The 14910-nt window shown below is 41.5% G+C and overlaps 1 protein-coding gene across 1 annotated transcript in view; it reads left to right on the top strand.

Annotated features, from left to right (window-relative positions):
* The first annotated feature begins 8432 nt into the window (after nucleotides 1-8432).
* The window catches only part of NLRP5 (NLR family pyrin domain containing 5), a 32372-nt gene continuing 25894 nt past the window's right edge, over nucleotides 8433-14910 (top strand). Inside the window, exons 1-2 of the mRNA XM_078439230.2 lie at nucleotides 8433-8782; nucleotides 11637-11711. Of these exons, the coding sequence (XP_078295356.1) occupies nucleotides 8494-8782; nucleotides 11637-11711 (364 nt within the window). The 5' untranslated portion in view covers nucleotides 8433-8493. The remainder of the gene's footprint in view (nucleotides 8783-11636; nucleotides 11712-14910) is intronic.

The raw sequence follows: 14910 nt of genomic DNA, 5'->3' as shown, positions 1-14910 counted from the left end.
GACCTCTAAACAGCTCCCTTGGAGATGTTGATGGTCATGTGTTAGACATGGATTAGTCACTGAGTTGGGGAAACCAGCCCTCTTCCACCCCTGGCTTCTGGAAGTCCTTGAATTTGTCCTGTTAATATTGTCTCTGGGAAGTATCTGAATTGCCTATGAGGATATCAGAAGAATTTAATTAAAAATGTATACATAAATGCAATGTGAAAGCTTTTCAAGTGTTATTTATTTACCAGTAGACTAGTAGATCAATGGAAGAAACCTCAGGGGCACTGGGGTGGCTAAGTTGGCTGAGCATCCAACTCTTGGTTTCAGCTCAGGTCATGATCTCACAGTTGTGAGTTCAAGCCCCGTGCTGGGTGTGGAGCCTGCTTGGGATTCTTTCTCTCTCTCTCTCTCTCGTTCTCTCAAAAATTAATAAACTTTTTAAAAACTGAACTTCTAAAAATGATTTTAGTGTATTAATACAATAAAACAAATTAAGGCAAATGTTTCTTGGACACATAGCAGGCTGAACTAGATCCTTGCTCTAGAGAGTGGTTCCCTACATGCTCTGTCTCCTCGTGGTCCACAGAACTTTGAGAAACTCTAGTAATATGCAGATGACCTCCCCTCCAACCTCATAGGAAGGGACTATACATCACAGGGCAGTCTGAACTTTCCAGGTCTAAATCATGTCGTACATGAATGAAGGAGTTAGGACAGCATTTGGAACTCAAAGATATAGAGGCAGCCATACGATATTTTTCTTTTGAAAAACTCATGTTTTGGGGCGCCTGGGTGGCTCAGTCGGTTGAGTGTCCGACTTTGGCTCAGGTCATGATCTCACAGTGAGCTCAAGCCCCGCGTCAGGCTCTGTGCTGGCAGCTCGGAGCCTGGAGCCCGTTTCGGATTCTGTGTCTCCCTCACTCTCTGACCCTCCCCCGTTCATGCTCTGTCTCTCTCCGTCTCAAAAAAATAAACCTTAAAAAAAATTAAAAACAAAAAAAAGAAAAACTCATGTTTTTCTATACAAAGTAATGATCAGGTATTATCTGCATTGGTTCTCTGGTCTCCAGAAGGGTTTCATTACAAAAGTCAGAGCAGTTGGAATCCTCAACCCCACCTCCACCCCATCCTTAAAGCATAGAGAGAAATAAAGGTAATCAAATCTTCCATTTAAAATTTGCTTTTTTTTTTTTTTTGGTTTTTAAAATTTATTTATTTAAATTCAAGTTGGTTAACATATAGTATAATATTGGCTTCAGGAGTAGAACACACTGATTCATCACTTACTTATAACACCCAGTGTTCACCCCAACAAGTACCCTCCTTAGTGCCCATCACCCATTTAGCCCATCCCCCCCATCCACCTCCCCTACAGCAACCCTCAGGTTGTTCTCTGTATTTAAGAGTCTCTTATGGTTTGCCTCCCTCTCTGTTTTTATCTTATTTTTCTTTCCCTTATGTTGATCTGTTGTATTTCTTAAATTCCATAGATGAGTGAAATCATATGATACTTGTCTTTCTCTAATTTTGCTTAGCATACCTTCCAGTTCCAACCACATTGTTGCAAATGGCAAGATTTCATTCTTTTTCATCGACAAGTAATATTCCATTGTATATATGTACCACATCTTCTTTATTCATTCATCAGTCGATGGACATTTGGGCTCTTTCCATAGTTTGGCTATTGTTGATAGCACTGCTATAGACACTGGGGTCCATGTGCCGCTTTGAATTAGTGTTTTTGTAACCTTTGGATAAATACTTAGTAGTGCCATTGCTGGGTCGTAGAGTAGTTCTATTTGTAATTTTTTGAGGAACCTCCATACTGTTTTCCAGAGTGGCTGCCCCAGTTTGTATTCCCACCAGCAGTAAGAAAGGGTTCTCCTTTCTCCACATCATTGCCAACATCTGTTGTTTCCTGAGTTGTTAATGTTAGTCATTCTGACAGGTGTGAGGTAACATCTCATTGTGGTTTTGATTTGTATTTCCCTGATGATGAGTGATGTTGAGCATCTTTGCACATGTCTGTTAACCATCTGGACGTCTTCTTTGGAAAAATGTCTGTTCATGTATTTTGCCCATTTCTTCACTGGATTATTTGCTTTTGGGGTGTTGAGTTTGATAAGTTCTTTATAGATTTTGGATACTAACCCTTTATCCAATATGTCATTTGCAAATATCATTTGCTTTGATTTGTTCTCCAGAGCCCAGAATTTAACAGCTGGAGCTGATCATAATGTACCACCACTAGGATCCACAGTGAATGAGGTGGGGCTGCCCTGAACTGCCTTGCCTGGGGGCAACAGAAAGCCAGAGAATCCACCCACTGACAGGTTCCCCACAAGGGCCCAGGAGACACCCCTTTGCTAAAGCAGTAGGGGAATGTGCCTTGAAAATAGCCGGGCTTGAAAGTGTGACAATGTCCCCAGTCTTTGTGGCACAGGGTCTTACCTGGAAATCTTTAATAAAAGCACTGTTGCCTGGCTGCCAGCCCCAGACATCCAGACTTAATTGGAGTAGGGTGTGGCTTGGGCATCAGGGGTTTTAAAATTCTCCCAGATGATTCTAACCTGGGGTGAAGTTTGGGAACTACTGTAATAGGAGGTATCTGTTAGCATTGCTGGCAATCACTTTTCAGTGAATCAGTGTGTCAAAGCAATACATTGTGTAGCTTGAACTTACATAGTGTTGTCAGTTATATTTCAGTAAAGTGAGGAGGGCAGGGGGAAGGATGGGAAAATTCCAGGAGACAACCATTAACGTGGAGACTCAAGGCACAAAATGGCTAGCACTTCTATTCCCCAAGATGGACACTTCAGAAGGGGAGAATTTCGGAGACTGTTCTTTTGATAACAAACAGGAATGCTTACGATGAGTTCACAGGGAATCCAGATAAGAGTTTTATGGAGAGGGGTGCCTAGGTGGCTCAGTTAGTTGAGTGTCTGACTTCGGCTCAGGTCATGATCTCGTAGTTTGTGAATTCGAGCCCCACATTGGGCTCTACGCTGACATCATGGAGTCTGGGATTCTCTCTCTCTCTCTCCCCATCCCTCCTTTACTCTCTCTCTCTCTCTCTCTCAAAATAAATAAACATTTAAAAAAGAGTTTATGGAGAAAGTCAACTGAACAGACAACAGCGGTGGCATTAGACACTGGTCAGTAAATGCAGGTTGTGTAAAATAAGAACATTGCCCTGGGACAACCAGGTGAGGGCTGAGCACAGGTGTGCTAAGGATGAGGCAGCATCTTCAATAGTGCAAGGACAGGTGCAGAAGACAGCTGCTCCACATCTACCCTGGAGCTGGCCATTCAGAGCCCAGGACAACCAATGGTAAGCAACAACGTCACTGACCCAGGATTCCCCAAAGACCCTCACCGTGTGGTTGCCCATTGGCCGGGGAGCGGGCTCTGATTTTGGAGGCGAGTTGGTGAGTATTTTCTCTTGTTCCTAGATTTCGTCTCCTTTCTTTCTCTGACACTGGTTAGGACTTATTCCTTGAGCTTGGCTCTGTGTGCCCACGCTCTCCATTTAGACTAGCCAGAGACCAAGAACCAAAGATATGCTTTGAAAGAATGAGGCGTCCCATTTCCCCATTTTGATAAAAGAATATTTTTCACGTTTGTTTGGGTTCCTTCAGTACGTTCCTTTAATCCTTCCCAGTCTCTAGGTCTAAAATAGAGTACAGAGATGGGGCGCCTGGGTGGCGCAGTCGGTTAAGCATCCGACTTCAGCCAGGTCACGATCTCGCGGTCCGTGAGTTCGAGCCCCGCGTCAGGCTCTGGGCTGATGGCTCGGAGCCTGGAGCCTGTTTCCGATTCTGTGTCTCCCTCTCTCTCTGCCCCTCCCCCGTTCATGCTCTGTCTCTCTCTGTCCCAAAAATAAATTAAAAAACGTTGAAAAAAAAATTAAAAAAAAAAAAATAAAATAGAGTACAGAGTGGGGGGGTGCTGTGACTCTAAGTTCAAGATCAGCTGATGTCTGGACCAGGTCTTGTGGGAGCTCAGCGTTGTCACTGTGTTAATTATATGTTAATTATAATTAAGGTGCTAATTATATGTTAACCACACAGGGAAGGGTTACAGTTATTGAAGCGCTATACAGTCCTGAGGGTGTTGTCACATGGGGAAACTGAGTCACAGAGGAATAAATGGCTTTGCCTGGAGTAGCAAGGGCTGAATGAACATTCAAAACTGCATGTGATAGATCTCAAGCCCTGTGATCTTGACCACTTCTATGGGATCATTCAAGACCCGGTGCAGAAAGCTATTGCAAGACATAGATAGAATAAAGGATAAAGACAAAGGGGAAGCTTTGGCTAGTCATTTATTTCCAGAAAATAATATTAACCACCAGTCTTACTCTACATCTTTCCAACCTACAACTCTGCCCTTTGTGGGAATAATGTCCTTACCTTCTCCCCAATCCCTCTTCAGCTTTCCAGGGGAAGGGATCCATCTGCCTTCCCCAGGCCAGTCCCTCCACCTGTGCTTTCCTCCTACTCTGTTGGGTTTGATTATCAGCTCCCTCCTGGGATGTGTTGGAAGAGGTGGAGCATTATAATCAGATGTGCGTTAAAATGCTTTTTCCTAAAACACTCTGTAAAGTGAAGACAGTAACACTCTTCGTGTATCCACATTACTGACGGAAAGTATTAATGAGTTGCTGTAAATTGCCTAAGAAGGGATTTAGAAAAGAGTAAGTACTCATTTAATTGTTTTGTTTCCTGCCTCTACTTTTACTTACTCTTCCCTCTGAGCATATAAACTTTGTCAAGCATCCCATCCTAAAAATAACCTTCCTGAGACCACTGAGACTTTTGTGACTTTTTACAGCCACAGTTCTCCTCTACTTGTTCCTTTGATTGCTTTGCACGATAAGGCAAACGTTCAATTCAAATCATGTCTATACCCATGTGCAGGTGTGGCCATCTGAAATTTATTCTCCTTTAAATGAGCTTCCCATATTCATTTAGTCACCACTTAACCGAATAGTTGGGAGATTGGGGTAGGGGGAGAGGGGTGTTTTGTTTTCCATCTCCACGTATCTAGGTTGTTTTATGTTGGAGGGGGAAAAATAGGAAATTTTAGTTTTAAATTTTTTTAGGTTTATTTATTTTGAAAGAGAAAGAGCAAGTTGGGGAGGGGCAGAGAGAGAGGGAGAAAGAGAGAATCCCAAGCAGGCTCTGTACTGTTGGCACAGAGCCCACAAACTGTGAGATCATGAATGGAGCCAAAACCAAGAGTCAGATGCTTAACCAACTGAGTCACCCAGGCACCCCAATGTTGAAGCTTTTTTTTTTTAAGAGCATAAGTCAGTGGACTTTCTGCAAAGGGCTGATTGTTTTCAGTTTTGTGGGCCATTAGCACTCTGTCCCAACCACTCTACTTGCTTCTCCAGGCAGCTGGTCAGTCCATGATAATGGTCTGACTACCATCTCTGAACTGTTTTAAGATGTAATTCTCATAAACCAGACATTTGTGATCCCCTGTGTCCTATATCCTAGGGGGAAAATTTGTGCCCATGTAGACCGCTTCATCTCTGAAAGCAGTGTTTGAAATACTCTAGCTTAGGAAAACTACCATTTTGTCACAGTGGCATCTGTGTCCCCCTCTTTCACCAGCCCAGAGCCCTTCCTTCCACGTTTCCTTCCATGTACAGTAAAACCTTGGTTTGTGAGCTTAATTCATTCCAGAAATATGCCTGTAATCCAAAGCACTTGTATATCAAGGTGAATTTCAAGAAGCATTGGCTCAGTTGTGACCATGTGACCTTCAGCATCACGTACTACTCATACTGCAAGACATTGCTTGTTAAGTTAAAATTTATTAGAAATGGTTGCTCTGGGGCGACTGGGTGGCTCAGTCGGTTAAGCGTCTGACTTCGGCTCAGGTCATGATCTCACGGTCCGTGGGTTCAAGCCCTGTGTCAGGCTCTGTGCTGACAGCTCAGAGCCTGGAGCCTGTTTCAGATTCTGTGTCTCCCTCTTTATCTGACCCTCCCCTGTTCATGCTCTCTGTCTCAAAAATAAATAAATGTTAAAAAAAAATTAAAAAAAAAAAGAAATGCTTGCTCATCTTGTGGAACACTCACAGAACAAGTTCCTTGCAATCCAAGGTTTTAACTGTATTTTATAATCTTCAGTTTCCTTATCCTCCAGCTCTCTCATTGTAAATTGAAGTAATCTTAGTCACCACCCCCTCCTTAAAACTGCACGTAGAGAATGGCAGGGGAGCAGCAGAGAGAAACTACCAGAATCCAGTGTGTAAGTTAAGGGCACAGAGAGTAGATGCCCCGTCTACCTAGGCAGCAACAACAAAACTCCAAGTTTGACCAGACATGTACCTTACAATCTGGTTACACCTTGGTGACATGCTTCCAGTACCAGGAAGGAGCTCGAGAGGACCTCACTGGGTATCTACAAATCAGACCTAGAAGCACAGCAAGTGTAGGAATATCCAGCACAGCTAACCTCCACTCTACTATGGCTCATGGGGAAAAAATCAAGTTGCCATCTACTTGAGCCCTCAAAGTTTTTTATTGCACGATATCCCTTTGATTGCTTTATTTTCCACCACAAACCAATGGCTGGGCAAGACCAGAACAGCCCCAAAATGCCCAACTGGTATTGGTTGTCCCTGTTTATAGAGGCCATATAATGAAGAGGAGATTTCCTAGATTTAAGAATTCTTCCTGGAGCATTCCTAACAAGTACAAAATGTTTGTCACCACCGACCAGCCTAGACGATTCTGAGGAGAAATGCATGGCACAGGTCATGGACGTCCATGTACAGAACAAGCTGATGGAGGGGGTCAGGGGTGTAGAATCTTTTCTGATGGCCAAGGAGGTTGAGCATCTTGTCATGTGCTTATTTGCCAATTGTAGATCTTCTTTGGAGAAATGTCTATTCAGATCATTTGCCCATTTTTAATCAGGTTGTTTATCTTTTTATTGTTATATTTTCTAGATAGAATATCCTTGTCAAATAAGATTTTCAAATGTTTACCCATTTATTGTTATACCACAACTCTTTACTATGTTTATGTAACTTCATATTACGTTAACAGACACAGAAGAATCAACTGCTCTAAAAACTGTGTGACTGGGGCACCTGCCTGGCTCAGTTGGTAGAGCGTGCAACTCTTGATCTCAGGGCCATGAGTTCAAGCACCACATTGGATGTAGAGCCTACTTTAAAAAAATAATAATAGGGGAGCCTGGGTGGCTCAGTTGAGGGTCTGATTTCGTCATGATTTCGAACTATGAGATCGTGGTGGGTTCGAGCCCCGTATTGGACTCTGTGCTGACAGCTCAGAGCCTGGAACCTGCTTCAGATTCTGTGTCTCCCTCTCTCTCTGCCCCTCCCCTGCTCATGCTGTCTCTGTCTCTCTCTCTGTCTCTCTGTCTGTCTGTCTCTCTCTCTGTCTGTCTCTCTGTCTCTCTCTCTCTCTCTCAAAAATAAACATAATAATAGTAATAAACAGTGTGACTAATTTTCAGTAAGTGGTGGTAACTTATTTGCCGGTTTTCATGAGTATAGCTACATTAGCCAAGAGCATCACTGATAAGTGTTTTGGGTTTTTTTATTGTTGATTTTAATTATTTTAATTCCAGTATAGTTAATATAAGTGTAATACTAGTTTCCGGTGTATCATATAGTGATTCAACAATTTCATACAACACCTAGTGCTTATCACATAAGTGCCCTCCTTAATACCCATCACCTGTTTGCCCATCACCCCCACCCATCTCCTCTCTTGTAGCCATCAGTGTGTTCTCTTAATATCCTTAAGAGTCTGTTTCTTGGTTTGCCTCTTTCTCTTTTTTTCCTTTTCAATTGCTCATTTGTTTTTTGTTCCTTAAATTCCACATACAACTGAAATCATATGTTATTTGTTTTTCTCAGTCTGACATATTTCATTTAGCATAATATTCTCTAGCTCCATCCATGGTGTTACGTATCTCAAGATTTCGTCCTTTGTCATGGCTGAATAATATCCAAGTGTGTGTGTGTGTGTGTACATATACACACACCTTCTTTACTCATTCATCTATCGATGGACAGTTGAGTTGCTTCCATAATTTGGTTATTGTAGGTAATGCTGCAATAAACATATGGTGCACATATCCTTTCAAATTAGTGTTTATGTATTCTTTTAAGTGTTTTGAATCTGACCCTATGCTGGGTGGTGTTTTGGGAACTAGGGATAAGGGCAGCAAAACATCCCAGAGCTTATATTCTTGTAATGAGATAAACAGATATGAAGTCAAGTAATTTTAAGTCTATAAAGAATTGTTACCCATGAATGGGGCTTTTCTGTGTGTTTCACAAAAGGAACAGAGAATGTTGTTTCTAGTGAGTTAACTGAGGTTGGTTGTATGAACTTGAGAATTTGATGCAAGATCCTCCTTTGAATCTTACTACTCTTCCACAGGTACCATTTGCTCCATATTACCAAAGAATCCACTTTTCCATCAAAACCTGAGCTCTCAGCCTTGCACTAAGATGTGGGAAGCCAAACTACCCTCCTTTTCCAACTATGGATTGCAGTGGTGTTTCAAGCAGCTAGGAAAGGAAGAATTTCAGACATTTAAGGAATTGCTCATGGAAAATGCTTCAGAACTGGCAATGTGCTCTTTTCCGTGGGTTGAAGTAAACAGTGCCAATGTGGAACATCTAGCCTCCCTGTTGCATGAGCATTATAGAGAATCTCTTGCCTGGAAAATATCTATTCACATCTTTGAAAAGATGAACCTGTCCATACTCTCTGAGAAGGCAAGGAAAGAGATGAAAAGTGAGTAAGACTTGGGGCAAATCCGGGGGTAGGAGAGAAAGGAGATGACATCAAGCCCCCATGGGAATGGGGAAGGTATCCTTGATGTCTAATTGGGTCCATCTCCACAGCATGAGTCTGAACTGTGAGAAGTCACTCAATGGTCATCCTACCTGGCTGGAAATTAGAGTAGTCTCTCCCCTGTGAAACAGTGGAAGAGAAGAATTGAGTAGATAGACCCTCTACCTGGACAGAATTTGGTTGAAGTTAGCAGATAGGATTTGGAGTCCTAAGTGCTAAGCTTGAGCTCTGGACCTTCTACTTGTTCTGTGTGACTTTGAGGAAATCCCCTTTTACTCTGACCCTTGGATTCCACATCTTAGAACACTAATGCTTACATGTGCTGTTGCAAAGTTTCAACAACACAACGTATAGAAAGGGATCAACAAAGCTTCATTCACTTATTGAGAACACTATGGTGGATGTACAGTGGGTGTATCCCATATTTCTTGCCCCAAGCTGAAGGACTAAGGCTCAAGGAACTCTAAGGATTGATCTTGTCAGACTCTTGGTGTCCATATTATAGCAATGTATTCAGATCATATTGTGTGACTATCTTAGGATATTTAGGAGAAAGGTAGAAAAAAATAATAGCCCTCCTTTATCAAGAGGAATTCTCTTCTTCAACTGTGGACAGAAAACTTAGAAAAGAGTCCCAAGGGTGAGCAGTCAGATTGGCCCTAAATGCCTAGATGTAACTCTGCATCTATCTGAAGTTCAAAGGACTTTAAGAGAAGCTATCCTTTCAGAGCTTCAAAAAAGCCCTGTGTGGAAAACAAAAAAATCCCTAATTGATTCACAAGGAAATTAGGGCTCTAAAATTAAAATGATGGGTGATGTTTACTGAGTCAGTACTCTAGATGAGGCACTATGTTGAAACTGCCCTGTCATTGAGTCTCAAACCCACTCCATGAAATAGGTTCCCCATTGAAGAAGCTAAAATAGAGGTTCTATGACTAATGGATGAAGAAGATGTGGTTTATATATACTATGGAATATTTCTTGGCAATGAGAAAGAATGAAATCCTGGCCATTTGTAGCAATGTGGATGGAACTGGAGGGTATTATGCTAAGTGAAATAAGTCAGTCAGAGAAAGACAGATACCATATGTTTGCACTCATAGGTGGATCCTGAGAAACTTAACAGAAGACCATGGCAGAGGTAAAGGGGGAAAAAGTTACAGAGAGGGAGGGAGGCAAACCATTAGATTCTCTTAAATACTGAGAACAAACTGAGGGTTGATGGGGGGTGGAGGAGAGGGGAAACTTGTTGATGGACACTGAGGAGGGCACCTGTTGAGCACTGGGTGTTGTATGGAAACCAATTTGACAATAAATTTCATATTAAATAAATGTAATTTATTGTCAAATTGGTTTCCATACAACACTAAGTGCTCATCCCAACAGGTGCCCTCCTCAATACCCATCACCCACCCTCTCCTCCCTCCTACCCCCCAACCACCCTCAGTTTGTTCTCAGTTTTTAAGAGTCTCTTATGTTTTGGCTCCCTCCCTCTCTATATAAAAAATAAAATAAAATAGAGTTTCTACCAAGTTCTACAACATGACCCAGTTCATGAGCTTACAGGTGACAAAGACAGGACTCATTATTTAACATATCTTTAAATCTCTGGCATGTGACCCATGAGAATTCATAGTTTCCAGTGCAGCAAGGAAGAGGAATAAACGGGTGATTTTTTTTAATGGTGTAGAAAAAGGAGAGGTTCCTATTCCAGACCAGAGGAAAGTGAAGGACAGAATCACTTCCTAGAAGAAGTGAAGTTCAGGCTGAAACAAATATGAAGAAAAGAAGCTAGCCAAGCCAACTGGGCATGATTAGAGAAGCACATAGCACATGATGAGCAGAAGACAGGAGCATCATGAAGCCTTTAACAAAGAGCTTGGCTAGAGCATGAAGAACTTGAGGGAACAAGACAAGAGATAAATATGGGGAAGTGGACTACAAGTTGGACAACACAGCATCTTGAAAATAATTTTAATAGCAAAGAATAAGCCATTTGTTTGAAAGGGGATGGAGTAAAAATAATCCAATTGACATTTCATCATTGTTGCTGAAGTGTTTTGTGGTCCAGACAGAATAAATGAATAGCTGTGGGGAGACCAGTTAAGAGGCCATTCTGGCATCCCCTGGGAGAAATAAAGGTGTCTTGGGCCAGGGTGGCAGTGGCCATTAGAGAAGGGAGAAATTCAATTGAAGATGTTTCAAAAGCAGACACAACAGTTTTGTAGGACTAAATGCAGAGAGAGAATATGCTATCATGGATGACACTCATGTTTCTGGCATGAGACTGGGTGCATGGGGTTCCATTACCTCATCCCAAGAAACATTGGAAGAGTTGTTTTGCAGCAAGTAGACAGGAGAAGGAGTAAACAATGTTAGAACTGATGAGCTGGACACCTCTATTTGGATAATTCACAGGTCCCTAGTGAGTAGTTAACTAACTAGTTTGAAGTTCAAGAGAGGTGTTCAGGATGACTCTTGAAGATAAATTCTTGATAGCCACCATAAACTGCCTTGTTATGTTAATTACCCAAGGACTTACAGCAAAACTGGGACTGGAATTTACAAATTCAAAATCAGAGCTGTCTTTGCAACAAGTCTCTGTTGCTTTGCTGTGCTGGTGGCACTTGAGGATCTGACTCCATTGTCTCTGATACCAGTTAGTCGTGGAATAAACTGAGATCTGAGACTTGTCTTGGTTCCCCTCAGTATTTAGTAATGGAAAATCTCATCCCTAGTCTTGGAAATTGCTGACTTTATTAGAGACTATTATTTCATCTACTCTCCGTTGCAGGGTATTCACTGGCTGAAATGCCAGAAAATTCTACAATGAAGAATGACCAAGAACTGAGCATGAAAGAAGTACCAGGTCAGTATGGGCATGGTGGGAAAATGGATACGTCTCAAGCCACATGGTGATGAGTTAGTGGCACATCTGGGACTTGAACCATTACTCCTGATAGTCCAGTGTTCTTTCTGTTCTGTCAGGTGGTTGTATGGGTTCTGAGGATCTGGTAATCATGGTCTTTCTTTTTTTTTTTTTTTTTTTAATTTTTCAAAAGATTTATTTTTTTAGTTTTTTAATCTATTTTTTAAGTTTTATTCTTTTAAATTTACATCCAAATTAGTTAGCATATAGTGAAACAATGATTTCAGGAGTAGATTCCTTAATGCCCCTTGCCCATTTAGCCCATCCCCCCTCCCACAACCCCTCCAGCAACCCTTAGTTTGTTCTCCATATTTATGAGTCTCTTCTGTTTTGTCCCCCTCCCTGTTTTTATATTATTTTTGTTTCCCTTCCCTTATGTTCATCTGTTTTGTCTCTTAACGTCCTCATATGAGTGAAGTCATATGATTTTTGTCTTTCTCTGACTGACTAATTTCACTTAGCATGACACCCTCCAGTTCCATTCACATAGTTGCAAATGGCAAGATTTCACTCTTTTTGATTGCCGAGTAATACTCCAGTGTGTGTGTTGTGTGTGTGTGTGTACACACACACACACCACATCTTCTTTATCCATTCATCCATCGATGGACATTTGGGCTCTTTCCATACTTTGGCTATTGTTGATAGTGCTGCTATAAACATGGGGGTGCATGTGTCCCTTTGAAACAGCACACCTGGATCCTGTAGATAAATGCCTAGTAGTGCAATTGCTGGGTCGTAGGGTAGTTCTATTTTCAGTTTTTTGAGGAACCTCCATACTGTTTTCCAGAGTGGCTGCACCAGCTTGCATTCCCATCATGGTCTTTCTTATTCTGAGTCCAAAGAGCTCTGTGATCTTAAAGCTTTCTTACAACTATTTGAGTTTCCATCTTCAGTTTGGATAACTCCATGACCCCACCAGGACAAGCTTCACCTAATAATCTGTTTTGGAGGCTTTGGTGAGGAGAACCAGATAACATGAAACCATGTTCAATACAAGTCCCCAAATATTTGAGTACTGGTGATATGCCAGGCACCGCTCTGTGACTTGTGATACATCCACGGACAAAGTACATGCAAATCCCCGGCATTCATGAAGTTTACACTTCAGTGGAGGAAAAAGGAGACCAACAAAAGGACTCAAAGCAGTGATGCCAAAACATACAGGGAAAGATGTAGGCTTATATAGACAGCATGCTTTCCCCCACTGTTACCCACACTACCACTTATATATTGGTAATCTTCTAGCAGTCAGCATTGACCATGAAGTCTAACACCTCAAAAGAATCAGGACCAACCTCCTGTTGAAGCAGCTTTGTTCAGACTGTGGGCAGGAAAATCCCTTTCAAAACTAAAGTCTGAAGAACTGATGAGTCACAGAGTTTCAGAATCCCAGAGGGCATAAATTATCCCAATTTTAATGTAAATCTAGGCTTAACAGGGGGAGTCCCACATATTCTCTTTCGAGGGATAAAATCGTATCTTAATGGGTTTAAAGATTACTAAGTAGTGATTTAGCGATATGAAATAGAGACACCAACTGACTAATCTTAGCAGTAGGATCAAAATGGACAAAAGCTGGGGTCTTCTAAGCCACATTGGGAAACCCCTCTAAATTACCATTGTGCACAAGAACTACCACTTGTTGAGACCTTACGGGTTAAGCATGGTGCCACGTGCTTCAATCTCCTAGATCTCCACAGGACTTCGTGTGGTAGTAACTGTAATTCCAATCATCTGGTAACAAAACTGAAGATCCAGAGGCTAAGCTGTATACTTAAACCCTACACATGTTGACACTCTAACCACTGCTCTATCTCCATGCTGTAAGTTTTAGTTTGTTGTTCCATTTTCACGTTGTGTCTTATGGGCTAACATGTGGCGTGTCTTAGAGAAAGTTCTATGCGTGCTTCAGAAGACCATGTAATCTGCTGTTATTGGTGTTCTTGGTGTTCTATATATCTGCCTCCTCTGTTTTTTTATTTCAGTAAATGGGACTGCTATCCACCTGCTTATTCATTCCAAAAGCCTACTCGCTTTTTAGTCTGACTGACTGATTCTTTTCTTTCTCCACCTTCATCCAATGAATCAAAATCCTATGAGATGCACATCTAGAGTATAATCCATTTCTATGTTTTTCTACCCATACCCTGTATATGAGAATCATTTCCTTCAAATTTCTTATCCGTTTCCACTCTGGTTGTATGCAATCCATTTTCCATACAATAATAACCAAGGTGATCTTTTAGAAATTTACATCTGAAAACTTGACTCGTCTGCTTTAAAATGCTCAGATAGTTTTGTTACATTTGTGATAATTTATTGCATGGTTTTTTTATAATTTGCAAGATTAACACCACCCTTTTGACTATTCCTTAAATACCGTAAGTCATTCCCGTATCACCTATGTCAAATATGTACTTAGCCACATTAGGAAACTATTTTTAATAAGTAGATATAATGGTTATTCTCAGCAAGTAGTAGCTATTATACATCAGAGACTGTGCTATTCCTCTACCAAAACACCTGATTTAATTTTCAGAGCAACTCCACAACGTAGGAGGTATTATCCTAGCTCTACAGATGAACCCACAGAAGCATGTTAGACCAGCAAGTTGACTAAGACCTCATAAGCAGGAAGGGACAGAATTCCCATTTAAATCCTATGTCTGACTCCAGACCCTTGGTTCTTAACCACCAGATTTTATCCACCATTTTAATGACTTGCCAAAAGGTCTCCCAAGAATTAAAAGCAGAACTGAGACCAGAACTTCCTATCTCCTGATTTTGAATCAAGTGCTCATTTTACATACACTTAGCATCTCTAGCGGAGCCAGTGGCTGCCATGTTCCAAACTGGTCCTGAGATGTGGGTCTGTGCCCTCTCTAATTCAGATATTCACATAGCAATGGGGGAATTTATACAATGAGATACCACCTCACGCCAGTCAGAGTGGCTAAAATGAACAAATCAGGAGACTATAGATGCTGAAGAGGATGTGGAGAAATGGGAACCCTCTTGCACTGTTGGTGGGAATGCAAACTGGTGCAGCCACTCTGGAAAACAGTGGGGAGGTTCCTCAAAAAATTAAAAATAGATCTACCCTATGACCCGGCAATAGCACTACTAGGAATTTACC

Source organism: Panthera onca, chromosome E2, assembly GCF_046562875.1.
Source record: "Panthera onca isolate mPanOnc1 chromosome E2, mPanOnc1 haplotype 2, whole genome shotgun sequence".
NCBI lineage: Eukaryota > Metazoa > Chordata > Mammalia > Carnivora > Felidae > Panthera > Panthera onca.
The sequence above is the reverse complement of the archived record's forward strand: the minus strand, read 5'-3'. Positions and strand labels throughout refer to the sequence as shown.